Here is a 27,676-nt window from a genome sequence, read left to right as displayed (position 1 = left end):
AAAACTAAGCATTCTGAGTAGATCCAGCTTCAGTTTGGAAAGTATTACACATTTTCCACTCCTTTTTAAGAAGGAAACTATTGCAATCAGTACTTGGTCTCAAATTCTAGGAAAAAAAAAAAAAAAAGGTAAAAAAAAAAAGTGTGTGCATATATATATCTATGTATATAAAATATATATCCATTCATTCCATGGTTGATCACATAAAGCAAACTCTTCTCAATTAAAGAGAGCTATTTCAAGACTGCATAAATTTAACTGAATAAAAGACAATCCAAAATGACCATCTTATAGTTCAAATAATAGAATTATTTGTATGTGACTTTTCCACGGTTACGAAGTATACAAAAGAAAATATGCAAAACAAAGTGCATTACGTGGGCATTATTTAGGATATAATCTATGTATATTAAAAATAGCTAAGAATATTAACAGAAATACATCTAACTTCCGTGGCCTTGGGTTCATGAGCTCTGCAGAAGAGACACATCTCAAATGTCTGTCTTAAAAATGAACAAGAAAAAAGAGGACATCATGCTTATAGATGGCCCATTTTTTTCCCAATAGACATGTAATTTTTGTAGGATAACCAATTTCTGACCTTTATAGTAATTTTAGTGAAAACATCAAAGTTTTCCCAGTTTTCAGTTGAGCTCTAAGGGCTTTCATCATAGCACATTAATGAGAAGGTTTTTTTGGGGGAGCACCTTTTTGTTCTGGGTTTGTCTGTTGCTCAGCACCGAGTGCTAATCTATAGCCAGGGCTCTCCAGCATCACTGCAGTGCAACGCAATCCCTCACCTGCACTGAACACTTGTCCTGTGACTAAAGCCATAAGCATAGATTGAAACTTCTGCTGAAAATAATCTCAATTCTGCCTATAAAATAACATTTAGAATTAATTCATTAGCTCTTTTTGTAATAAATCAGAATACATTTGTGGCTTCTTTGAAAAGTTTATGGATATCGTAGGTAACTTGACTGCTGGGATATTTACTTCATGAATAAGAGGACTTAATAGGTAGATGCAACACAAGCAAATAACCTGGAAAAAGATGAGCCTCTCCTAAGTAAACAGCTAGAGATTAGCAATGAACATTCTATGAACAGGAGAGAGTAAGATTATTAATAAGATGGATAGGCAGACTTTCTTGAAATGTTTTGGGTTTATTGTCATTCTGGACAAGGTTCTGTTTTAACAGGACTATATGACTTCTATATTTGTCACTTTCAAGAATCTTAACAGGTATAAAGTTTCCAAAACCAAACACAACAACCAAATCAATAGAGCCAAAATAGATTGAATTGTATCCCAAAGCTTCAACTGTGTGAGAGGGTGCACTGTGAAGCTCCAACCCGGAGAGGTAAAAGCATTAAGAGATGAGTGATGATGTGCCGATATGCAGCATCACCTGCATGTATGCAGCTATGACAGTGATGTCCTTGACACTGTAACTGAACACAAGAGAGTGTTGCTGCTACTGTAGCAGAAGTCATGGTGCGGGTGGGGAGTGGCAGTGGGAAGTCTGCTCTCATGGCGTGAGTGGGTGGGGTGTGAAGGCATTTACTTCTGCAGAGAGAGGCACTGGGAAGATAAGGCAACTGTTGCCTTAGAGGAGGAATGATGAGTTTCTCACGGAATATCTGAAGTCAGAAAGGGTACATAAAAAACTACAGAAAGCACTGTCCTGATCTGGCTTGAAACACAAGATTAAATAAAGGGTTAACACTCGCTCTGTGTTTGTCAAAAGCAAGGAGAGCCTCAAGATTTTTGCAGAAATCCCCTTTTTGCAGAAGTACCAGGACTGCAAGTGAGCTCATGTCCAACCCCAGATGATTTATAATTCTGTTTGCTTTTGTACTTGCTACCCAAAAGCAATTATTTTGTCTTCTGTATAAACCAAACCAATACCTCATGCTTGTCCACTGTCTTCAATCACATAGCGTTCTAAAGAAAAACAGTGTCGCACAGTGGAACAGTTTAACCAACTTATTATCTAAAGACTTAGGAAAATAATGGAAACCATCTCACAACAACTCACTACCACCCAAAACCAAATACTCTGGTGGCAAGACAATGTAAGGTCACGTTGCAGGTATATGTTAGATTAAGTTGAAGTCATACCCTAACTCCTCTGCATATTGCAAGTAATTCTAAAAATCTGTGGGGTTTGCCTCATTTGACTTCCCATTTTGAAGATGCATCTCATTAGAGTCACAGGAAGGCAGCGCTGAGTCCAGTGGGAAGCAAATCACTTACTATGGAATTTCTGTAATGACATGGTGGGTTCGGTGTAATAAAATCTGGTTGAATAGGAATGCGCTCTTTTGAAGCTGGAGTGAGATGTGGTATTAGTGTAAACCTTCATTAAATCCAAGAAAATGCTGGGGGGTGAGGAGGTTGAAGTAGCTTAGAGTTAATGGAGTGATTTACAATGTCAATAATCTGCACTGCTGTAATATTACCCATCAATATGTTAACAAGCAGTCACAACAGTAAAGTAACTTTGAATGTGACATGTAAGGAGGAGGATGCCAAACCTCACTCTTAGCCAGACTTAATAAATGACAGCCAAAGAAAAACTGCTTAATGGGGCATTTCTTTGCATAGAAGTCTAACACTTCAGAGAAAATGCAAATCTTGAGGAATTTACAAAAGGAGTGTAAAATGCCTTCCAACCAACTGCAGTTCTGATATACTCTTGAAAGATTGTCACTCCAAACACTTTACATTAGAAAAGAGGTGTATTGAAACCGAGGGTTCTAACATCTAAATAACCTAGTTTTCCCTATAAGCCCTTTCCTTAAGAAAAGTGAAAGAAATGAGGCTGTGGATGGATTACTGAAAGCTCAAAGAAGTGCTTGTGCCTGGTGCATAACCTGTACCTACAGCAAATATTTTACTGGACATTTTGAGGTGGGGGGACTAGCGCTTCACATTCTGGGTTTGCCTGTGAAATATGGGCAGATCCAACAAAAGTATGGAGGAGATTAAAGGTAACAGTTCTTCACTCTCTTTTTAAACTGAATCATTATGGAGGTTTTGAGCAACTTAGTCTAGTGGAAGGCTCATGGCAGGGGGTTGGAACCAGATGATCTTTAAGGTTCCTTCCAATGCAAACCATTCTATGATTCTACGGTCAGATGAAACTAGCAAATAGCAAAGTCAAAGATAAACAAATGGTGGGTTATTCATAGACTGCATAGCTAAACCTTAGAAGTTTCTTACCACAGTTTGCTGTAACACTACTCAGCTGCTATTGGCCAGTGCTGGAGACGGGATGCTGAGCTAGACATACTCTAGTTTGTACCCTATATCTCAATAAATCATTATGGGATGAAAAATTTAAGAAAAAAGTAATGAAATGGTAGAATTACTGAGTACCAGTTACCGGTTATCTCTAGTCCCAAGTCATACAGTTTATAGTGCCAGTGTAGATGATGCAACTTCAGTTAAAAATCCCCATTTTTTTAGTCTTATTGAAAATTTGCCATTTATCATTTTAGATACTGGGTTTAGGACCTGATTTTTCACAGTAGTGTTTTATACCTGGTGTGTGTTCATGGAATCATGTTTATCTACTTACTGGGTTTTTTCAATCCTTTTTTTTTTTTTTTTCCCCATTCTTTATAACTAAAGGTAATCTTTCAAATCTTTCACCAAAACATTTTCCTGGTCCTTTTAAATAATTTTTTTTTAGTTGTAATGCAGCTTATATTAAATCATATTGTATTATATTATATAATATTCTATTACACTATGTTAAGAGGTGCCTTCCAGTCACCTGATATAGTACTTGGAACTAATGGGAGTTTTCGTACTTTTTCTGAGGAGCTCCAAGTTCCTTCCAAACTCCAGGAGGCATATCACCTGAGTCTGGAAAAAAAAAATATATATAAAATAAATTTATCCATCTGTTTCAGAATTTTCTCTTCTGTTATTTCAAATCATAGGAGCATCTTATCTTTTTGAATTTAAAAGAGTAGATTCAAAATCAATAATTATACAACTTTTGTCAAGGTAAAGGGAAAAGGGAAAAATGTATCTCTGCAATATTGTTCACTTTGTTAAACCCCTTTTTTGCTCTATGCTAATTTAACATATGCAATATCTTTAAATATGTCAGTAGCAATAAAAGTTGTGGAAATGAACTTACTAGTTTTTATTTATGCTTTAAAAACCTGCCTTTCCCCCTTCATTTTATGTGGTACTTCTTTTCACTTATCTCCTTTTTGGTAGGATCTGTTTAAGAACTACAATGCATACCTTTAAGCTCTGCCATTTAATCACTTTTTTCCTCATGTTTTTGCTTCCTTCTTTGGGGGTGGAAAGCAGCTGCATGGCTTCTGCAACTATCAGGATGTACTCATGGTCTCCATGCTGAGTTAAAAGTTTTAATTTCCTCATCTCTAGCTTTCAGATCATCTTGATTAGCTTCTCCTTCCTAAAGTCCCCTTCTTCAAAGTTTACAGTCAATTTTCAAAATAGTCAGAATTCATATCTGAGTCTTCTGAAAAGGATTTTGAGTTTAATTACACTGCAGTCAGTATTACTCAGCGCTTTAATAACACCATTATGTAGAACAGCGCTCTATGTTTCTTCCAACAGATTTAAAAATGATTTCAAATTATTATGAGTGAGTGAGGATTAGGACCCAGAAGCCAATTCTTTGTATTAACTATAAATTCCATCTCTACCTAGCTTAAGCATTTAAGCGGAAATTGAAATAAGCCCCTATTTCTGTTTTAATAGATAGGTCTTCTTCCCTTCCCCTCTGGACAGCGTTCATTCATTTTCATTTTCCTCATCAGAAACTGAGTATCATAACAAATATTTTTATCATTTCTCTTTTATAGCCATGTAGATTTTTAACAATTAAACTTTTGAAAGTGTTTCCTGGAATAGTAGTTGTAGCTGTACTGTTACTGAAGAAAAAAACGCCCAAACCAAATGAATTTTCAGCAAAGAACTGAATAGTAACTGAAACAGGACTTAAGTTTAATCAAAGATGTAACCCTAGAATCAGTAACACATCTTCACTTACATGCACTCTTTCAAGAAACAATCCATTTCCTGACAGAGTTGTACCACTTCCGTTAAGAGAATTATTAGGCTTGGATGCTTAGCATAACTTCTCCTTTCATGGTAAGACATTAAGTGGTTTTAAAGAGGTAAAACTGCTGCCCAGAGCAGTTTCATAAAAAAATGCTTTAAACAGCGAATTTACCGACCTGGTGTGTTTTTCTGATGGTTATCAAGCACAAAATGTTCAATTGCAGATTTTTTAAAAAGATCACAGAGAATATATGTAAACTAGACACTAGAACTAGAACTAATACTGTGCTAAAATCTCACACAAAAGCTGCTTCACATCATGACTGTCTTTCATGGGCAGTCCTTCCCTAAATTCATTTTGTGGTTTCCAAAATTTTATCCTCTTTTTCCCCTGCTGTGCAAATGCTCTTCGTGGAGTGATTAAGGGGAACACTGTGTATCATCTGGCTTTGCAACATTTGTACTCTGAAAATAACACCTATTTCTGTAACAATTTGATGACCACAGGAAAGCCCCAGACGCCCCCAACTTTAGCTCCATAGAAACTACGTCTTCCTTAGGCAGATGCCCTTCAAAAAGAAAGTAAATCAGGTCCCTCAAAACTGTAAAGCAGTGAGCCCCTGGAAGTGTGCAGCTATCGCACTCATTTTCTCCTTTCTCTCTTTCTCTCATTTCCTCTCAGAAGTCTGTACACTGAGCATTTCAATTTCACCTCAGCCCTCAAACCATCTTGGCACGCCACCTCTTTCAGAACCAAAAAGGAAATGTTGTGACACTTTTTCTTAAATGAAGTTCAATAATATCTTTCCATGTGGGTATTTCCCACAGCATTTTTTCCTCCCTCTCTTCACAATTAGGAATGGCAAGTAAAGACGCATATTTTTGAACAGTTGTGTTGTGGGGTAGAGAAGGGACATCTATCTTTAGAACTCTGTTACTCCATGTTCCCAAACTTGCAGCACATGCTCAGCCCAAACACTGAACTGTTGGTTGATTAACCTGTCAGGTTGCTCTTATTGTACACACAAATATGAAAATGCTATTTACAAAAACCACATCTAGACTATGGAATGAGAGTGGCTCTGCATTACCCCATAGTTTTTAATAATTTTTACATCAGATGTTTTTCCTTTTAACATTGGAGACGTGATTTATTGAATGCATATCATACCAATAGTAATTTTTTGTTCAGTGTTATAGCACACACAGAAATGAGTATTTAAAATGCAAATAACATTTTCAGTCAGTTAAATTGCACTCAGAGCTGCACTTCTAAAAGCACAGTTTACATAGCAAGGGTGGTTTTACTTCTCCAAAATACAAAGGAGTCTCTTACAGACCATTTGTAACCCCCGTGGGTCTATAGTCCACCATTGTTCTGTACTTTCACATGTCTGCTTTGGCTGCAGGCTCAAGCCAAATTTCCTCCCTCATCTGACTCTGTGACTGTCTGTGTCAGTGATTTAAATAGGACAAAGGCAGAATCTGAGCTCTGACACATGACTATCCATATTTCTGACTGCTGGCATGCTTTTCGGAATGGTTGGGCCCCTGACTAGTACTCTCCTAGGCAATGTCCTCATACAACTTGGGGGCTAGTGTAGCTCAGTAACAGTTTTCAATCTGCATAAATCCAGGAGGCAGTATGGAAAAGGCCACTCTGTTTTGAAGGGGAAAGAATTTAGCTGTGTGCATGCAAGATATGCCATGCCATGTCATGCCACTTGCCCTGACAAAAACGAGTCCTATCTGCTTTATTTTCTGGTACAGATATAGATGTATGTTTCCACCTATCTGTAAATCTTGTCCACACTTAAGGCTGACAAAACTGTGTCCTTTTACAACTGCAAAGCCACGGGATACTGCTTCAAAGGCAAAGGTGATGGAGGTAATGAAACCAGCCCACTATGCCTGGACCATCCAACTGAAGGTAGGTCCACTCTTAAATCAAGCACACGACTAAGTTTAATCCTCCACTGCTCCCAAAATTTCAGTTGAAATGAAAACTTGAACATAGTCTTGTACTCAGGGACTACTGACAAGAGGTTTAGGATTTTGGTGCAGTTATAGCTCTTTTGTCTGTCAAAAGGTGGGATTCTTTCCAAACATTCAATAGGGCTGCTTTGCTGTTCCTGGATATGACACGAGAAACCCACTGCAAAAATGTTAACACTGGAGAGACTGTTACATTAAAAAAATCTTGATTTTTTAAACGGAATGACCGTGTTAGTTACTTTTTCCAAGGCGCAAGCAAATCGGTGGGTCCCTCAGTGATAACAATGAACTTCCAGCTCATGCAATAGTACTTTCCAAGCCCAGAAAACTTCAACCTAAATATATAGGGTAATCACTCTGTCTTGTTATATGCATAGCCAGCAGCTACAACAATCAACTGCTAACCATGGTTTGATGTTTTTAGGGTCATGACCTCATTCTTTAAAGCTGTTTTAGCTGAAATTTAAAGGGAATGAAGAGTAGCTTTTATCCTGAGGCAAATAAGCAGATAAAAGTCTGTCAAGCTGATTGTCAGAAACCAAAACTATTAGTAACTACTGGATTCAATGCCAGCTCCACTCACAGAGCGGTAGTAAGGAACAGAGTGGAGTCAGATTTCAGTTTCTCTCTTCTGAGGCTGCCAGGGACAGTTAGTCCAAAGCGTAGGCTAGTACAGCCACTGGATGAAATACAGTACTGGTCTCTTCAAAATGTAACATCTGGGACACAGAATAATCAGAAGTGGTTGTTACTCCTTGTAAAGAAGAAAAACTGACACTCCCCACTAATTATACAGACGAGCCATTAGTTACAAAGATGCAAGCATTTAATTTAAAAATTAACTTTATCAGTTTATTTTGTATTTTCATTATTTTCCCTTTTGTGGTTTAATATTATGCTGATGTAACATTTACTGTCTCTGCAATAGAGAGGCTTCTAAAATCAAGTGACAGAAGTTAGGGAATCTATTTTTCAGTTTGGAAACATCTTTTGCAAGCTGACTTTCTATATTTATAGCCTTGATATAATACTGTTGGAAAGGCAGTAGCTGGATGGATGTTTTCAGGGAAGTCATGTGTGTATCATATGCTACAGGGAGATACCTCAACAGAACACCTGCAGTGCTTTGTAGAAAAGACCTTCGAAAGTTTTACCAGGAATACTATGAAACCCTTAGATAATATTTTTAATTTCTGGGAAGAAAACTCATCCCAAAAGCACCCTGAAACCGAGGTCTGGTATTTAAACGATTCTATAGTAGAAAGCCCTTATCAACTTCAAATAGTTCAACCCAATCTCTCTACAGGGAACTGTAGAAATGTGTGTATGTATATATACTTAGATGTTTTTTTATGTATATGTATACAAACACACACAAAAAATGTACATAATACTGGAATGTGAATAAAGGATTAACAGAGGACACTTTTTTCATTGACGTTTGATGTACCAGAATCAGACTCTGCTTGAGCAGAGCTGTCCTGTGTGACACGGCATTGTAAATCAGCTTCTTGTCACGCAGTGTCAAACGACAGGAAGCCATAGCATTCAAAAGCAACATGTCAGAAATTACTGTAAATAAGAAGTGGAGAGAAAAGTGACTTGTGTGACCTGTCTCAAGGAAAAGTAGATGTCTTTAGATGTGTCAGATGGCTTCCACAACTTTACAGGACTGAGAGGCTTAAGTGAGATGAACAGGCCTAATGAGATTCAAGACACATCTTCCTCAAAACCAGAACCAAACCCCACTCTCAGGATAGCGTGTCCCACGCAACTAATGGCACCACAGAATGCCCCGCACAGTGCGTCGTGACCAGGGTACCCGGCGGCACCTGCACCTCACCCCGCGGTACCTCACCCCGCACCAGGCAGGCCGCCCCCTCACCAGCGCGCCCTGAGCCACCATCACCCCCAAGCCCCGCTCTGCTTTGTGACCTTTCAGCGACCTCACAGGTTGTTTTAACTTGCAGTAAATTCAGCCTCTCCAGCCCCCAAGGCGACGGCTCCGCCCGTTGCCCAGCGGCCGGGCCGCGGGGCCGCCTGCTGCCCCAGCCCTGGCCGCCCCCCCGCCCGCGGCCTACTCAGTGCAGCCCGGCGCCGGGCCTGCGCTCACCCGCCACCCACGGCCCCGTTGTGCGGGGCTCCGCATCCTGCGTGCCCCGAGCGCGTACCGCACGGCCGCGGCGCTGTCGCCCGGCGGCGAGCGCTGGCTGAAGGCGGACATACCGACGTGCCACACTGACGGCGGCAGCTCCCGCGCTAACCCCGGCCCAAGGAGGCGGCCGTGCCGCGCCGCCGTGCCGCCGCTGGGAGCCCGCACCCGCCGCCCGCGCCGCGCGGGGAGGCGCAGGTTCAGCGGGCGGCCAGAGCTCTGCGGGAACCCCCGTCCCGGCCGTCCCTCGCTCCTCCCCGCCGCGTCGCGTCCCTCGGCGAGGGGATGCCCTGCTCCCCCATCCCGCTTCCGCCCCCGCCGCCCCGCGCCAGGCTGGAGCTCTGCCTGGCTCCCCCCTGCCGCCACTGCGAGTGGGGAAGCCCACGGCTGCTCCCCCCCCCAAATACGATGAAAGCAGCCCGTAACCCGCAGGAAGGGCGCCACCGCAGCTCCCTCAGATGATTGCCGCTGGCAGTGGCCAATCAGCGCCTTCCCTTTTCTCTAGGCAACCCAGCGCCCGCCCTCAAGCGGGCGGGGGAGTGGGAGAGGTAGGCGGGAATGTTTACAAACAAGATCAGGGAGTAGAAGGGATTGGGGGGAAGCCGGGAGGCGGAGCCAGCGCCTGGCGCAGCCGGTGGCCCAATGAGGGAGCGCGCCGCTCGGCGGAAGGGCGGGGGAGGCACGTAGGACGTTCTCTGCCCAACAGCCGTGAGGTTCGCGGGCGCGCGCGCCCAATGAGCGTCTCGGCGGGGGGAGGGAGGGGGCGTGAGCGCCTGAGTAGGAGCCGCTCCTCACGGCGCCCCCTCCTCCCGTCTGGCTCAGCCTATCCCGGCTGGGCCGCGCCGGGCTCGGCTCGACTCCGCTCGGCTCCGCGCCCTGCAGTTGGGTGGGGAGGGCGGCCGGAGCAAGGGGGAGGGGAGCCGCAAGGACATGGGCTGGCTCTGAGGGCCGGGGGAGGGAAGCCGACGTGCGTGTGCCTCCCTGTATTTTAATAACTGTTTGTTGTTGGGTGGTGTGGGTTTATTGGTGTTTTTTTTTTGTTGTTGTTGTTTTTCCGTTTTCCCCGAGGCGGAGGGGAGAACAGCCGCCCCCAACGCGCCTGCATGGCTCCTCTCCCCCGGAGCGCCCCTGGAAAATAAAATCCGCCTTAGGCCAGGTGACGTCCCCCCGCCTCCACGCTCACACACACGGGGAGCGGCAGAGGCGGGGGAGCGCCCGCCTGTGAGAACATGGAGGGACCCTCGGGCCCGGCGGAGGAAGCGGAGCTGCCGCTCCTCACCGTCAAGCACGAGCTGAGGAACGGTGAGCGGGGCGGGCCGGGGGCCGGGGAGGTCATGGCCGGGGGGGGGTGTCGGCGTGGGGCGCTGAGGGAGCGCTCCTGCCCGAGGGGAGGGCGGCAGGGGGTGGCGGTGGGGGCCCGGGCTGCCGGGACTGGGGGGAGAAGTGCTGAGGAAGGAGCTTCAGGAGAGTTGATCGGGACCAGTAGGGAAATCTCGGTGAGAAGGAAGAAAAAGAGGATGAGCTGAAAGACATGGGCAGGAGCGTGTGAGGTGGGGGCGGGGGGGGTCCCTTCTTTTATTTCTGAAAGAAGTATTTCAGTTGGACTTCTGCTGCGTATTTGGCTCCTCTGACCCACCGCCCCAGTGGTATTTGACGCTTTTGAAAGGAGATAAGGGTTAGCTGCTTTTTTTTTTTTTTTTTTTTTAATTATGTGTTTGACTTTTATGGCTGTGTCGGGGGCGGAGGGGGGGGGGCGACGATTGCTGTTTGTTACAGTCCTAACTGATGTCGTTTTGTGTGACAGCTTTTCTCTGACTTCGGTGAAATGCCGGAATTGTAGGGAGGGGAATGTGCTAACATGTAGCCGCAGTTATCTGGCTTTTAGGTCTACGAAATCTTCTTTCAGCTCAGTAGTTACTTGTAGACCCTCTGGAGAAGTAGTTCAACGTGTGAAATATGTATGATCTTTCAAAGATACAGCAGAAATGCTCTGTCGTAGGTTGTTGTGTTGGGGAAGATCTTTATATATTTTTAATAGGGACTCAGTGCTTCTCAGAAGTTTCCAGGCAACTTGAATATTGCAGTAAATCTAGATTTTACTGTAAATTTGAGGGTGCGTGTAAAACATAATCAGGATGTATATTCTCTATATGTCTTAATAGTGAAGGTGCTCTTAATCCATGCCCTTCATTTCTTTTCTCTCACCATCTTTTTTTCTCCATGATGAAATAAAAGTAAATATACTATGGTGTTCATCGCAGAAGTTTGAGAGAACCGCCCCCCGGGTTAATGTAGTTGACACTGTGATGGGTCGATGGGGAAGGCAAGTGGTGGTACTTGGTCTCTTCGTCGTGTTCAGCCTTCTGTCCCCCTGTCATTTGGGTCTAGGGGCTCGGTGGAGGTGCCCCAGCGGCACGTAGCTATCACTACAGCTTTAAAAAAAAAGAAAAAAAAGGCGGTCTTCCTGATAGCTACGCAGAAACCAAGAAACCAAAGGGACTGTAGTTTCCTTCTTTCAAGAAGAAGCAGTACTGTTGGTGGAAAACATACTTGTCTCGTTGGGAGTTGCTAGATTTCAGTGTGCAGGAGAAAAAGGGGTAAGGGGAAAGGAAGCATAATACATTTATTCTATATGTTTACCTAGCTATGTCTAGTGCCTTTTCTAAAAGTTGAGACAGCACATATCCCTGTGGGATAGTTATTTAAAGATAGTTTGAAGAATAAAAATATTCATATAATCTAGACAAAGAGCTGTCTAATATAGCAGAATAAGCAATTATCATTTTAATCATGATCTTAAAGCTTTGCAGATTCAGGAAGTACCAGTACTTTTAATTTTAAATTTCTCAACCTTGTTTGTGCCTTTTTAAGCTTCTAAAATTCAGTTTAGTGGGACTCAGTTGCTTCTCCCCTCCTCATTTGCTCTTCCTTATTAAGTATTTAGAAAACTGCTTTCTGAAAAATGCTTTCTAGCAATGGCTTGTCTATTTCTGGAGCATTAGGGTGGAGGAGGGAGCTACTCTGTCATGTACTCCTGGGAGACTCCTACTCCTGAAGGTGTCAATAGTGTCATTGCTATGCAGGATTTATCAAGATACTGTTTCAAAACTTGTCCTTACACAATGCACAGAGGTATGGTAATTTGAGGATAAAAACTGCAGTCAGCTTCTATTGATATGGAAATACATAAATAATCTATAGCGTACTTTGGATATTTTCCTCGGGTTTTTTTTGTACTGGGTCTGGCTGTGTGGGTGCCCAACTACTGGCTAGGGTCAACTCACTACAGTTTTTAAGCATGCAGCGTGATTATTGTGTTTCATTTTGAGAAAGAGGGTGAGAGGATGTGCAAAATTAGAATTCAAGCCAGAGGATCTTTGTTGTTCTTGAATAGTGACGTTGTATACCATGAATATCTTTTTAATGTGTGATTTGTTTAGATCGTAGTGTTCCTCTAGTGGAACTCCTCTCAGTGTTCTTTCTTTGGCGGTGCTAGCTCTGTAACTAATCATATGATTTAGAATTACATATTGAAAGTAGCTGTCAGTTGGAAGATGAAAAAGAGGTCAGTCTCCACAGTGCTTTGAAAGAATGTACTATTGTGGTAGAAATACCGCCTTCTTTGAGAAGGGCGTGTCTCATTTTCATATTGTGGAAGTTGCTTGAAGCTCTTGATAACAAACTCAAAGTACAAAGAATTATATAGTCAAATAAACTAAAATGCAGGTGAACCTACAGTTATACTTTGCATTTGATATTACTTGTGTCTTGGAATGGCTCTAAAAATATTAAACGTGTTAGAGGCATTGGTTATGGTCAACTGAGTAAGTGAACAAACTATAAAACTTGAATTTAAGATGAAATTATTATCTTCAAGAATGAAACAGATGATTGTTGTTACTTTCAGGCAAGTATTGCGGCATATGAAAACGCACAGTTAGAGCATATGCAGTGCTATTTCTACACAAGCTTCCAGCTGATTGTTATCTCTATCATACCATGGTTTGACCTCTTTTAAGCTTTGATTTTGAAATTACAGTGCTGGCTTTGATATGTAGGGTCAACCTTAATTTTAGCTCTGTATCCCATATTCTTAGGGCCCTGAAACTCCTCTGTTGCGTGACCAAAAAGCAATCGCTGAGAAAACATCACTTCATAGGCATGTAGATTGGGTTTGTGATAGGGAAGGAACTGTGGTGCATAACATTTGAATGCCTCTGTGAGATGCCATGTGATTTGTTGTATTACAAATACTGGGCACCACTTTGTGTATATAGATTTTATTGTAATGATACAAAGAATCAGAATGTCCCCCTACTGCTGGGGAAACTGTAAGCATGCCTGTGCTTCAATGACTGTTCCTTCAGTTGGTTGTTTTACAAACCAGACACAGCAGTGACTTTTAGGACGCATTTCAGTTAATAATGATTTTCTCCTAATATATTTAGCAACTTTTTTTTCTTTTCCTGTCACACAAACTAATTCTTCTTTCATAGAAATCTCACAATTCAGCTGCTTCAGAATTATTACCATCTGTCTTTGCTCACTTCGGGAAAGAAATGAGTTTTTGAGGAAAGTGGAGTCACCTTTTCAGGAAGTAGAAAAAAAAATATGCCAAAGATCAAATGGTAGGAAGTGGTGACTGTCTCTGTCTCAGATTCTCACTGAAGCTCTACAGTGAAAATAATGAGAAAATGAAATTTCCTCCAGTGTCTGTTTCTGGAATGTAGTAGAGGCAAAGGGTTTTCTTTTTGCTTTTTTTTGCAGGTGAACCTCAGAGTTAGTAAAACTTCTAATCTCTTTTGAGACCTAAGAAGTTATATATTCTTTACAGTGAAAAAAGAATATAGTTGCTTTTTCACATTTTCTGTTTCCTGGTAGTGCTTTGGAACTGAACAATGGGAAATGTAAAGGCTATTTGAGAAAAAAAAATTGTGTGATAGGGCAGGATTTGGGCAGAGAGGGAAAGACTTGTGATGTAGAGAGGTAAGAAGGAAATAGAACTGTTAGCAGTGAGATTTACCCCCCATCTCCTGTTGGCTATTGTCATACCTCTTGTTTTGGGGAAAAAATAAAATAAGGATCAAAGGATCCTGAACCTTCAGTGTATGTGACTAGGTAGGAGTTTGCCCGTCATGCAGCATGCATGTGTACTCCATGCTTTGCCCAGTGAGAGGCAGAGAGTAGCAAAACCGGGATCCTGAAGGGAATTTGTGAAGCATTTCATGAATGCATGGGTGATAGGCTGTATATATGTTGTTTGTTTTGCTTTAAGACATTGTTCTTTTCCTTTTGGCAAGCCCCTTTTGAAGAGGATACTGGATTCATTTTAGTGCTGTCACAAACTTTGGGCTAAAGAACTTGCCTTAGTTTGCAACTTGTCTGACTATAACACATGATGTGCAAAAAGGCAGGTATAGTCCAGAAGTCAATGTAGTGATGGGCTACAGGGGTCCAGAGGCAGAAGAATTTGGAATTTCCACTTGAGTCAAATAGTCTAGTTTATAATTCAGTATGAAACTGTGAAAGGCTTCAGACAATAAATACATGGACTATTTGAAGGGTTTAATATTGCAAATTATTATTTACTCCTTTTTGAATGAGAAATTAAACTAGAATGGATTTATTTGTAAACTATAAGGTTCATGTTACTTTGTAAGGCATTGTAAAAATTCCAATGGCTAAAAAACATGATGAATCATGCATTAAATAGAGTATTCAGACTTCACTATGGAGCTGTACCTGTCACCTCTGCAGTTTTTATTTTTAGAAGGAAAGTTTTATAAGAAAGATACTTTTAAAATTTTTTCCTGTAAGACACAGATTTGACTCTATACTAATTCTGTATATTGATTGGAGATCAGGAGATATTAATAGTTTAATATTTCAAAGCTTGGATTGCTTTTACTTCTACTTTTGTCTTTTGAGCACTAAAATACGTATTTTTTTCATATTGCTGTGGGAAGTATAAAGAGTGTTTTAAGAGGGTTAAGTTTATGAATCGTCTTTAATACAACTTAAATCTGTGGATTTTACTTTTCACAGAATCAATACTTAAAAAAATTCTTTTGTAGTGTAGGAATTTATTTTATCTTCTGGTAACTTTGATTATGATAAACTTTGATTATGAAGGAGGAGAATAACTATTGATCTCTTGGTCTGTCTCCCCATCGTTGTCCCCCTGCCCCAGCTTTGGAATGTAATAAACCCGATTAAAATGATCTGTAAAAGCATCTGGTACCATTGCTCATTTTGCTTTCATTGCTTCAGTGATGTTCTATAAAATGTATGACTTAAACAAAGACTAGTAGTCACAGTTGTCTTTGTCAGCTTGTTTAGCTTTCCTCCAATGTATTCTAAATATGATGGTTTAAAAGCTCATGCTGGATTCCACAAGAGTTAGGAGAATTGTATGCGACTTGAATACACTCTGGGATTTTATTCAGGAGGCAATTCAGAAAAGACTTGCCAGAGTTGATTAAACATATGAGAAAGCCTGGGTATCTGAGGGTGTGATTTGATCCCCTTCATTGCTTGGCATCTTTTGGTATCTTATGTTAAACATTCTCTTTCCTGCGTGCCCGCGCACGCTTCCCCCCCTCCAACTCCATGATGAGGTGCAAAGGTGCAAGCTCTGCTAAGATTTCTTTGCTTCTGACTCATTCTGTAGGTAGGCAGATGACTCTGTTTATGAAGGACTCATGTTACACACAGTCACTTTATTTGGTTTTGTGTTTTGTTTTGGGAGCTATTGTGACTGTTTCCTCTTCCCATTTTTTGTTGATGCCTGTAAATATTTTGTGCTGGCTTGGACAGATGGTTATAAAAACTATACCTGAGAGAGGATAATTTTGAAAATAATTCTTAGTTTCCTGGTTAATGTCTCATGAACTAATATGTAAATACCTTTCATCAACATTGAGGTTGTCAGTTGCTCTTCTTTTGTTGATAAATTAACCTACGTTTTGCTACTTTTTAACACTGTTCAAAGTGTCTGTGATTGAACAAAGTGTTAGTGTATTTTTTAAGTGTTGTACTGATTTTTGATGATTGATTCATATCTTGTACTTAGATACAGTTTCTTGTTTGAAAAGGTATGCAGAGTCTTTAGATATTTTGATCTTGAAACAGATTCTGTTTGGCATTAGATTACCCATAGCAACTTTATTCATTAGCATTTTACCTAATCTCATTCTGGGATTTTTTTGATTATTATATGATGTATTGTATTACTGCACCTTAAGCTTCTAGCTAACCACGGAGGTGCTTCTAGGTTGAATCTTAGTGATTCGTCTCACAGTAATGCTAAACCTCATAGCAAAATCACCTCTGTAATAGCAGAAGGGCTGCTGCTGCTGAACACGAATCTTAACATGGAACACTTTTCAATTCAGACTATTGTGAGTCTGGGTTGTTAATCTCAGATATCTACACTTTTATCTTTACTTCGTCTTCTGATGTACAAATGGTAACTTTGGTGGGATAGTCTTCTGCAACTTCAGTCTGTTTTCATAATGGTAATGATACTTTCTTGTCATGTTCCCCATGGCATTTCATGCTTCTGAATTTCCATATTGCATTCAGCTTAGCTAGTACTTCAGAGGTCTTTGCCATCTTTGGCTGTGTAAAGTTTTGGCTTCTAGGCCTTCTAGAATGGGATCAGCAGCTTTGGGATCTTGATTGTTATTTCCCCCCCCCCCCCCCCCCCCCCGTTCAGATGGTCTCCTCTTTAAGCATCTAATACAGAGAATGAATAGTTGTCACTCCAGTTATCTTAGTTGTGATCCTGGAGTTCAGAGTAATACAAATTGCATTTTCTTTTCTTTGATGTGAGTTCAGAACTGTGTGCATGTTTTATTTTTGCTCTGAATTCTTTTTTGGCCTAAGAAAAATGCAGGTAATCTTTGAGATGGTATGCTCTTTAAATTCCATTTTAAATTTGCAAGATAGTTCTCTGTCCTGTTTAAATGATACTCTTGTTCAGATACTCAGTCTGTCAGATTTGAAGGACTGTGGAATGTTTTTCACTTAACAGATAGCTCTCAGTTGCTGTAACCAGTTACAGTCAAAGTATAATTTTATGTATAGCAGAAAACCAGTATAACATCCTAGATATATTTTCTTTGGTGTCTAACAAGCAATAGTTGTGTGGTTTCTATTACGTGGTGGGTTTTTTTTGTTTTGGCTTTTTTTTTTTTTTCAGGAAGGAATTTGCTAGTTTTGCTTAATTTCAAGGAAAACCACCCACTCTTCACTCTGAGTAAAGGATAATCTCGAGTTTGTGTTCATACAACTTTGAAAACAGCATCTGTTCTTTGTTGCTGTGACTTAAAAGTAGATCTGTTAGGTGAGTGGAGATGGGTCATTCTCTGAAGAAGTTAGAATCAAGTTGATCTTGGCACCTCACATTGGACACGTAATAGAAGTATTACAGAATTTCTTCTGTCCTGTTTTCCTTCTTGCTTCCTCTGTGCTGCTTTAAATTGTCTGAGTTTCATTGTTCTGCTCAACAAAATAGCAGAGCTGTCTCACGTTGCAAAGCACAGCAGAGACAAGTCACAGCTTTTGGGCAGAGCTTGTCTTTGAAGGTTACTTGAATCTAGTTCAGCAGAGGAAGCTCTACTTTCTTTTGTTTGCTTCAAAACCTGTATGCAATGGAGTCCACAAACAAGAGGACACAGCACATTTTAACTTGAAAACAACTGCTGTTGAAATGTTATTTCTTAAGAAGTACAATTAAAAACAAATAGTCTTTACACAGTACTAGCTTGCACAGTTCTTAGCTCACACATGGCCATTTCGAAGTTCAGGTATATTGCAGGTGACAGTCATGTTTCTTATGTCATCTAGAGATCCTCCATCAAGCAGAAATATTTTGTTCTGGTTCCCAGAGTTAAACAGACCGTCCTACTTCAGGGAGCTGAGAATGACAGTACTGATTTCCACGCATTGGTGTCCTTGCATGTAGAGGTTTGTCTTTACAGTGAGAATATTTCTAGATATTTGCTTTCTTTTTTACTTCAGAGGTGAAAATTCCAACCAGTACCACTGTTTCCTCGTTGTTTTTATGGATGCCGTGATGTCTTGGGCTTTCCCTTTAGTCTTTGTTTCTGGGTTGATCTGTTATATCTTGCTATTGCCTCAGCTGTTATACTCACCTGTGTTGGTCTAATGCTGCTTACTGTGAACTACAGCAGAAAATCAGTAAATGGAAGCTCTTCCTAATTGTGCACCTATGCAGTTAGCTTGTCTCCTAGAGGGTGTAGGCAGGTTACTGCTTTTTATTCCATGATACACCACCATCCCTTATACTGCTGTGTCATGTGTGGCTTCAGATCATTTGTGGAGAAATGCTCATCCTGTTGACTTGGGGAGTACTTTCTTCCTGTCCAAGCCTGATTCCCTTCCTTGGTACTCTTCAGCTGATGTGTCAACAGACTTGAAGAAAAAGGGGCATGAAGAAGTAAATTTTCCATTTCCAAAACTGCTTTCTTTGTGCTCAATTGTTAAATCAAGAGCATTCCCAAGCCACTGTTTCTGAAGAGCATCTTTGTGTACACTGAAAGATTACGGTACTACTTGCTAGAAATAATGCTAGCTAGATGCTGGTGTGTACATCCTGTTGCATTCTTGACATTTACATTGTCTTCATGCAGGTTGCATGGGCAGTTGTTGGGTCATGTTCTGATACTGATCCTAGCATGGTGATGCCTGTGAGGTGGGAGAAGCCTTTAACTGTTCTGTCAGTAGTAGCAGTAGCCTTCTTGTTGCAATCCTTTAAAGCTTCTCAAACTTGCAACAGTTGTCTTGTAATTGCGGAAAGGATTCCTTGTGAAGATCTTCCAGCAGTGGTCACTTGGGTTCCTGGGAGCAACCGGTGGATAGAATAACTGATCTTTGGGAAATTACATATACTCCTGAAAGCAAGTTGAAGGAAGTGTTGGTGTGATGACTTTAGTTCTGGAGAAACTGCACCTCATCTCAGCTAAAATGTTGAAAAGTGCTGTGCCTGGTTTCAGCATATGAAGACAAAGAACTGCTCTAGTAAGTGTTGTTGGTAAGCACGTGGCACAAGCTCTTCAGCTTGCTTTTCTTGGGGTGTGATTTTCAGAGATGGACTTCAGTGCAGTAACTGAAACTGTTGGAGCAAGCTATGGTAGCATTGGGAGAAGCACTTTCTGGAAATTTTTGATCTTTTCTTGTAGCTTTGGAGATCTGGGTGTGGGGTTTTGTTTGTGTGGGGGTTTTGGTGGGTTTTTTTGTTTGAGTGTTTGATTGTTTTGTTGGTTTTTTTCTAAAGGGTCATGCTACTTCTTGCTTTATAGGGAACAATAAAGTTTGTACGTCTCAAGTGTCCTATCATACCTCTGTGTTATACAGCACCTTTTAGCTATCTGGTCTTGTGGGATGGCTTTTTTTTCCCAGTATAATGCAAAAAGGAGGAGGTGGGACTTATTTTATAGTGATCATATGCTGATCTGTGATGTAATTTTTCCCTTTTACTATGAGAATAATATTACAATAACCTTCATACGATTTAATTTTTCTTTTTTTCTTTTCGATAAGGCAATTAAATATCCTAAATGGAAGTAAAAATGGGATTAAGTGGATAGTGCAAAATTACTGCTGACATTGAAACAAGTACATAATAGTTCAAACTAGGTATCACTCAGCTTTTTATTGTGTAACTTCATGAAAGTTGGAAAGGTTTTACTAACACTATTGGATGTGGAATACCAGTTAAATTGAGTTTATGATACAGCTTAGATTAATGAATTGAGTTTAGGGATTGGATCGCATTAGGACTGTAGCCAGCGCTACAAATCTTCAGCTTGTTACGGGAGATGCAACATTTCTGTGTTCCACTCTGTCTTCCTATTCGGTTCCAAGAATATGATAGGATTAAATGACTGTTTTCTTTTCTAGAATGATGTTTAATTGAAAAGCCTTCTGCTGACAGCTCTTAAAAGATGTGAGATGATAATGCTTTTTTTGGAGTACTCTGTAATAGAAGATCCAAATCAGTGGATTTCTCAGTGAAAAATTGCTCCCTGCTCGGAGTTCAGCAGTTAGCTTATATCTAGAGAAATTTTATGTCCCGAATCTCTTCGGTGACATCCACTGCTTCATTAAAACCATGGGTGCTCTAGCCCTGGTCTTGTTAGGATAGTCCGTGACTCCTGTTCTCCCTGGCAGGAAAGACACTGTTTTGAAACTGTTCACACTGAGTACCATTCTCAGTACTTGTTAAGAAGAGCAATATGTAATACTAAGTTGCTTCAAGGCAGACTGCTTTCTAACTGTGACACAAGGTACTAGTCTAATTATATGGACACCAGCTCAGTCTAGCTTTGCCTTACCTGCTGTTATTCCTTTCTTGGCACATGAGGGCATCTTCCTTACTGCAGACTTCAGCAATGACTGTGATGTATCACTAGCAACAGTGTTTCTTTTATTTGCAGTGAAAGTAGTGCAGCAAGCTTCAGTTCAATTCATGTAGAGCATATTGCCTCGTTGATTTTTTAATGATTCTGATACAGTCTTGCCTAGTACATGTTATTAAAATGCTACTGATCACAAAAGTAGTATTTCTCCAATAATTCCACTGTGCTGTGTGGTTTTGAGCTTTTTTTGGTGGTTTTTATATGTAATATTAGGATAGCTTGTAGATTCCCTCAGACTTGCAAAAATCATTGCCATGTGTACTTCTGTTTGTACAAGATAAAAAATCTGAAAGCTCTTTTAGACTTTCTCATCTCCCAGTGATTTCAAGTGGTCTGCCTGCACTTATTCCAAGTTTGATTAATCTCTTGTAAAGATGAATGGTAAGAATTTGAAATAATATTTTAGACATCAGTGCCTTGCATGAGAGCACTAATGTTACCCTATCCCAACTGGATGCAGTTTGAGTATGTGTACAGGTTCCTAGGATTGTTGGAATAAGTAGTGAACCTTGCTTTTAGATTTGTTTAATATTTGTATTTTTTGTACTTGTTCCTTTGCAGAGATGTGTGTTTCTGAAGCTTTTAAGTTTTCTGTTTGTTCTGAGTTAATGCAGTTTTGTGAATGGAGAATAACTGTACATTTTGATAATTAATTCAGAAAGTACACTTTCTTGATACAGCTACTTAGAAACATCAAACCAAATGAGAATTTCAATTGAACAGAGTTAATTGCAGCATCCCCTGTCAAAGAGTTTTCCTCTTGGTTAAGAGATCTTTGTACTTCAAATCTTTGAAATCTGTGGTGCTGATATGGAAAGCTTCTTGCACATCTTTCCTACGCTGCCTTTTTTTAACTAACCTTTAGACATACAGTTTGACTTGAAGTTGCTCTTTGAGAGGCATTCTTTTAGCAGCTATGCCAGCTTCTGCTGCTTGATGCTGCATCCTTAATTGTGCTAGTGCAAGTGTTTATGCAGCTGCTCATTAAAGTGTGTCAGGGAACTGAACTTAGTTAAGAATAATCAAACTTAGTTACTTTTGCCTTACTGCTTTTAACTTGGATCATTTCAGTGAGCAGCTTTGCTGAATGGCCTGCAGTCATATTGATGCAAGTGGGTGGATAATATTATGCTAGGAATGAAAGATGTTGCTTTTAGCAACTTACAAAAGGAAAAAAAAAAACCCACCCCAAAACACAACAACAAACCAATCCAGCACAATTCTTGCTTACAATAGGGCTCTTTACCTCCCTGCTTAGAAGAATGTCTGTTAGACAAAAAAAGAAAAAAACCAAAAAAACAACACAAAAAACCACAAACAAAAAACCAACCAAAATTTCAAAGTGGTATAAGATTTGTATAAATGTAGAACCTCCTTCTTGCAAACTCCCCAAGAAATTAAACAACTTTGTAGCAGCTTAGATTTTTCCAGACTTGTTGGTTATGCACGATCTTTCCTATTTGATAGTAGTGGGGAGCTTTTATAGGTTTAGTAATACTATGTTAAATGCTGAATAGTTAGTTACCTGAGCTCTGCTTGTGTCATCCCAAGCACCATATAATCTAAGAACATGAGAGTATTCAGGGTGCTAGGGCTAAGGGATGGCCTCATTGCTGTCTATAACTATGCAATTAGAAGTTACAGACAAGGTGGAATTAGACTCTTTTCAGAGGTACCCAGTAGGATGAAAGGCAGTGTATACAAGTTAGATGGATTCCAGTTATTATTTTGTGATTTTTAAACCTCTGGAAACACTATAGCGTTTCATAGCAGCAAGAAAATGGATTGCTCTCCCTTACTTTTCAAACTGAAAGATTATGGTATGCAAATGGAGTGTCCTTTTAGTGCTGCTTATTTTGTTGATCTGATAACTTACTTTTACTGAAGCTGTAGTAATGTGTCAGAATGATGTTTCAGTGTACTGCATATCTGATGTGAATATTTTTTTTCTTTCAGCAAATTTGACAGGCCATGCAGAGAAAGTTGGCATTGAAAACTTTGAGCTCCTGAAAGTTCTTGGAACAGGGGGTAAGTTGTACTCTTTTTTTCTAAGTTGAACATTGGAAGCATTACTTTTAAGCATAAATTTTTTCTCTAGCAGAAGCTTTGGTAACTGGAACATTGTTTAGGAAAATAAATCACTTTTGTATTGCATAGCATAATATCTTTTTTCTCCCTCACAAATATTGTGCAAAATTAGAGGTCACATGTTCTAGCTTACACCACTTTTGAAGATGCATTTTTTCAAAAAAATGGAAGATAAATGGCTTGACATTTGTGACAATTTAGTACAGTTTGTGAAAAAATCTTACCTAAGTTAAGCCACGATCTTGATAATTTCATTAGATTTTCAGACTACGTTTTCACAAATTTCTGGAAAAAACCTAGTAACGTTAGTACATTATTGAAAAGGATGCCCTAACTATGTATGTGTGAGGGTTGGCATTGGCTCTAGTAGTCTTTTTCTATCCTATTCAAATCCCAGTACTACTTAAGATGGAAAATATTTGCTGTTGTATTTTGGATTTCAGCACAATGTTGGAGATTTGTAAGATGTTGTAGGATTGCTGACTAACGAACGAAAAAGCTTTGTTTCCCCTTTCTTAAAGGGATGCATACACAAACTGAAAGTAATGACTTTTATTTTTCTTAGTGTGTTTATGCTTTTTCTATGTCACTATTAACATCAGATGCAGTGTTGAGTAGATTGGGATAATCATGAAGGTAGACCATCATCAAGGTCTGTAGAAGCTTTTAGTTATGATACTAAATTTGGGGTGTTATTAGCCATTAATGGCTAGCAGTGAGGCTATAATTGCACAAGCTGCTATGTCACTGAAAAGAGCAAAGGGTTTTGATTTTCACATTTAGCTGTCATACAGATTCTTTCCTAAATTCATTAAGCTGTTAAATCAGCTAAGAATATATTTTTCTGTTTCTGAAGTAATTTTTTTAAAAACTTGAATTCAACAGGCTTAAAAACCTCAACCCTTGCTGTTAAACATCAGCACTTAGTGGTAGAGGCAAGGAAGCTTTTAATATTCTTAAATATATGTTGCATATTCATAGGTGGAAGCAGCTGTGCTGAAGTGGTCAGTATTATTAGTCTGAGTGGAGTTTACAAAAATGAAATTACTTATTATGCATTTATGTGAGGATGTCTTTCTCTCCTGCTGATGGAAACATTGGCCGGATTTTTAATTATATGTGTGTATGAAAACCAGTCCCATATTTGAATTTTTCCCTTTTCCCTTTCCACTACCATTAGTCTGAGATCACTTCAAAATTACTTTCAAACTCTTACATTTGGAATACAAACTAAGTTTTGGTGGTCAGTTTTCAAGTTCAGACTAGTAGTAGCCTGTCTTCCTCCTACTGTCTTTAGGCAGTACCTCTGAAGTACTACTTTTGCTGTTGTTAAACTGTCATCTGTCATTCATTGGTACCTTCCATGCTGTCTCTTCTTCATGAACAGATGAGGCAAATTTCTCTTGGCTTGGGAGACTCTTAATCACAGCAATTAGTCCTTAGGCTCATAGTGCAAAGCCATCCTATTCACTCAGGTTAACAGGGTAATTTTTGAATGGCCCCTTTCAGAAAAGGCTGCTTAATGGGTTGACAGTGGGATTGACTGTGTGTATATGTGAAGAAAAAAAAAGATGAGGAAGCATGCTTGCCTGTCTTCATCCTGTTCTAGCAGTCACATTGCTGCAGAAACATCTTCTGTCTTAGTAGGCTTCAAACTATTTCAGGAACTGATTGAAAGATTCCCGCTAACTTTAGGAATCCAAGGACACCTTGGGTATCCTGGAATGGCATTTGTAGGAAGAGTAGTACTTGTTTTGTCAAGGAAATGCTGGTTGCACTTTTAAAAATACGTAATTTCAGTCATAGCCCGAGGTTCTCTCTTTGGATATCTAGACCATCAGGGCAGTCAAGAAGTTTTGTTCAGTCTTAAGCTTATGACAGCTAAGACAAGTGCAGTAGAGGTGTCAGAGATTGCTGTTTGCCAATTTCTGGGCAGCATTAAATGCAAATGACCTGATCAGAAAGGAGCTAGTTCTGTTTGCTTTTGAGGAAGTGACCGTTGTCAGTGTTACCGTTAACATGGAATTGCTGAAAACAGGGCTTGAATGGACTTGAAGAGGTTCTCTAATTGCTTGGCCCAAGACACAGTCAGTTTACACTTGCATCATCCCTGACAACAGTTTATTCTTAAAAGCCTCCAGTAGCAGAGATTCTGCAATCTTCCTAGATGTTCTTGCTGATGATGTTTAATTTCCTAATTTGAGAAGCATTCTGGAGATTGCAATAAGCAAATATCCCTTTTCATTCTTGCAAGATCTTTCTCTGAAAGAACATTATTTCACGATAGGATATACCTGTGTTAAGGTATTTCTTCTGTAAATATCATCCAACAAAAATTTGATGCAGGTCTGAACACCATCTTTACTTCCAGTATATTTCTATTTGTTATGGTCAGAAGAGTTTCTGTGTCCTTTTCATTGACTTGGCAGAGCAGAACAGAAGCTGAAGGAAGATACTGTCCATTTGGCAGAGGAGATCCTGAAATGTTCTACTGTGAAATAAATTTTTGTAAGCATTGGGACTACTGTTACAGAACCACAGAAAACTTGTACAAATTGACTCTGGTGCTGCTAGTTTAATGACATACAAACACATTTTTACAAACTTAGTTTTTAGGAAGTTCTAGAGCTACCTTATCAATAGCAAGAATTATTGTGCAAGTGTTCCATCTTAAGCATGGAAAACCAGCTTAAGCGCCATAGACCTTGCAGTATCTGCTGCATGTGAAAAGTCTGGGGCTATACATTCAGTTATTTAGCTATCTAACTGACTGTATGTCTGTCTTTGCAATGTACCTTGCTTTTTTTTCCCCACAACTCCCAAAGCAGAGAGGTTGTTTTTTCAGAAAATTCCTAAGACACTAACCACTTCTTTGCATGCAAACTATGCTACAAGATCTTAAATATGTTGTCATGAGTTGTGGGGTCCTGTTAAGCCCAGAAACTTCTTATTCTTGTACTTGAATTGAGGTTGGAGGGGTGAGTATAGCTACTCTGACTTCTCAGTTCTTTGTTACCAGCATATATGTTTACTTGGGGGAATGAGACGAAGCATAAAGAAAACTTACATTAGTGTGATTATAGCAAGTCAGAAATATTTAGAAGAGCAGGCTCTTACTGCAGACTTGCCTTCAATGATACTGTGCAAAGGTAGGGCCTTATTTAGAATTTGTACTCTCTTGTACAAAACTGCTTGTCTGCATTTTAGTTGCTGTCCCTTAGGCCTGTTCTCACAAAAAATGAGAAAAATTCAGAAAATATTTGCATGCCTTCTGTATTGATAAGTAATGATCTTGTTCTGTAGTTTTTATTGTATTAGAATAAGAAAGGAGGATATTTTCTTCAATGTATATCTAGTTAATTTTTATCTGTTTATACCTGGCAATCTAATTATGGTGAAGCTATATGCCATCTCTCTCAACAGTAACTGCCTGTTGGCTAGCCTGCAAGTTGCAGGTGCTTATTAGTTGCCTTTTACATTTCAGCCAGAAAAAAAGCATGGTAATTTAATTATTTCAGAAATTTGAAGTATTTCAGGTATTTTTCAAGTGGTGGTATGTGTGTGTGAGGCTGATTTTTTGGGTATTTTTCCTTGTCTTTTTTTTTTATTCCTTTGTTTTTAATCAGGCCCTATAGGGAAGGCAGGATGATTCCTGGAACCTGGAGACCTCTTCAAATACCCATTGTATCTTCATTAGTAACTTGCCCCAAAATTATGGGCAGGATGATAAGAGAAAACTGTGTTTTCTTGGTTTTGGGGTGTTGGTTTATTTTGATGACTTTGAGAACTGCTCTTCCTTTACGCTGGTAAATTCTGTAAATTGAAGATGGGGCTGGGGGTTGAGGTCATCTTAGACAAAATGAGTCACAGAGACAAGAGGGATGCTAATGCTTTTTTTGGGGAGCAGTTTAAAGAAAAACAAGGAAGAGGGCATCTGGCCTCTGTTTCATGTTGTTGTTATTTTTAGGCAAGAACTCTACTCTGGCAGTGAAAGCCTTATCCTGGTGTTAGCTTGTAGGTGTTATTGATACTACTGTAATATAGCTAATGCTAAATGAAAGCTATGATGCTGTTTTAAAATTCTTCGCTGTAGTTATGCAGCATGTAAAGTGTTTTCAAACTATCTGATAATTAAATGACCTACAGTAATGCAAGGCAGAATATGTTGAAACCTCACAGTCATATTGTGTTGACTGTAGATGCTATTTTAACTAATGACAGTATTTTAAGTGTAGTCTGTTATGAAGCAACTGGAATGACTAAAGATGATACAATATGTTAAATTAAGTGATCACTTTTTTAAGTATATAAAACTGTTGCTATTACATATAGACTTGGTGTTGGTTTCTTTCAGGTAACAGCAGTGAAAGTTAATTTAAATCTTCATTTTTGTTTTATCTTTTAAAACCCCCACAAAAATACCAAGGTTATTAGAAATAGTATCCTTGTGTACTGATGTTTCTTGTGATTATTCATTTTTTTTGGTGACAATGTTTTCTTCACACTATGGTTTGCCATAATTTCATAATTCTTTCATTCCTTTATGCCTGGTTTGTTCTTGTATGTGCTCAATTAGAAGCATGCTTGTTGTGTTTTGCTTTTTGGTGTTAAAAGAACATCATAGTATACATGTTCCTCTCTTGACCTGAGCCTCACAGGAAAATACAAGGAAGCAAAAATCTGAGTTTGCCTTTTTAATCTGAGTTGGATCCTTTTATGTTGTGTTAAGGAGCTATTAATAGAATAAACTTGCCCATTTGAGTCAGTAAAACAACATAAATGACAGTATGCCACTGCTAAGAAAGCTATTAAAAATGTACTTGTTGCTCTGGGAGCAAATTACTGCTTACTTGACTTTTGACTTGCCTGTGTTCTACTCAGTATATACTTTCTGAAATGCCAGTCTCTTTTTGTTTTTAAGTCCTTTTTTCCTGCTGTCACT

General features: G+C 39.6%; 2 protein-coding genes across 14 annotated transcripts in view; one reads left to right on the top strand and one right to left on the bottom strand.

Annotated features, from left to right (window-relative positions):
* Positions 1–9,428, bottom strand: part of DGLUCY (D-glutamate cyclase) — a 47,685-nt gene extending 38,257 nt beyond the window's left edge. Inside the window, exons 1-2 of one of the 10 annotated variants that reach the window (XM_080396718.1) lie at positions 9,277–9,422; positions 3,785–3,876 (exon numbers count right to left, since the gene is read on the bottom strand). The gene's annotated coding sequence lies outside the window, so the exon portion shown is untranslated. Of the gene's footprint in view, positions 1–3,784; positions 3,877–9,163; positions 9,188–9,221 lie in introns of those variants that run through there. The other 9 variants (XM_080396719.1, XM_080396715.1, XM_080396716.1 and 6 more) reach the window with 9 other exon arrangements.
* Positions 9,429–10,146: 718 nt separating this feature from the next.
* Positions 10,147–27,676, top strand: part of RPS6KA5 (ribosomal protein S6 kinase A5) — a 78,869-nt gene continuing 61,339 nt past the window's right edge. Inside the window, exons 1-2 of one of the 4 annotated variants that reach the window (XM_080396703.1) lie at positions 10,147–10,504; positions 22,603–22,674. In XM_080396703.1, the coding sequence (XP_080252829.1) occupies positions 10,432–10,504; positions 22,603–22,674 (145 nt within the window). In that variant the 5' untranslated portion in view covers positions 10,147–10,431. Of the gene's footprint in view, positions 10,505–10,799; positions 10,878–11,697; positions 11,800–17,283; positions 19,247–22,602; positions 22,675–27,676 lie in introns of those variants that run through there. The other 3 variants (XM_080396707.1, XM_080396705.1, XM_080396704.1) reach the window with 3 other exon arrangements.

The sequence above is a fragment of the Falco punctatus genome (assembly GCF_963210335.1).
Source record: "Falco punctatus genome assembly, chromosome: 7".
NCBI lineage: Eukaryota > Metazoa > Chordata > Aves > Falconiformes > Falconidae > Falco > Falco punctatus.
This window is presented reverse-complemented; position numbering and strand designations above follow the sequence as displayed.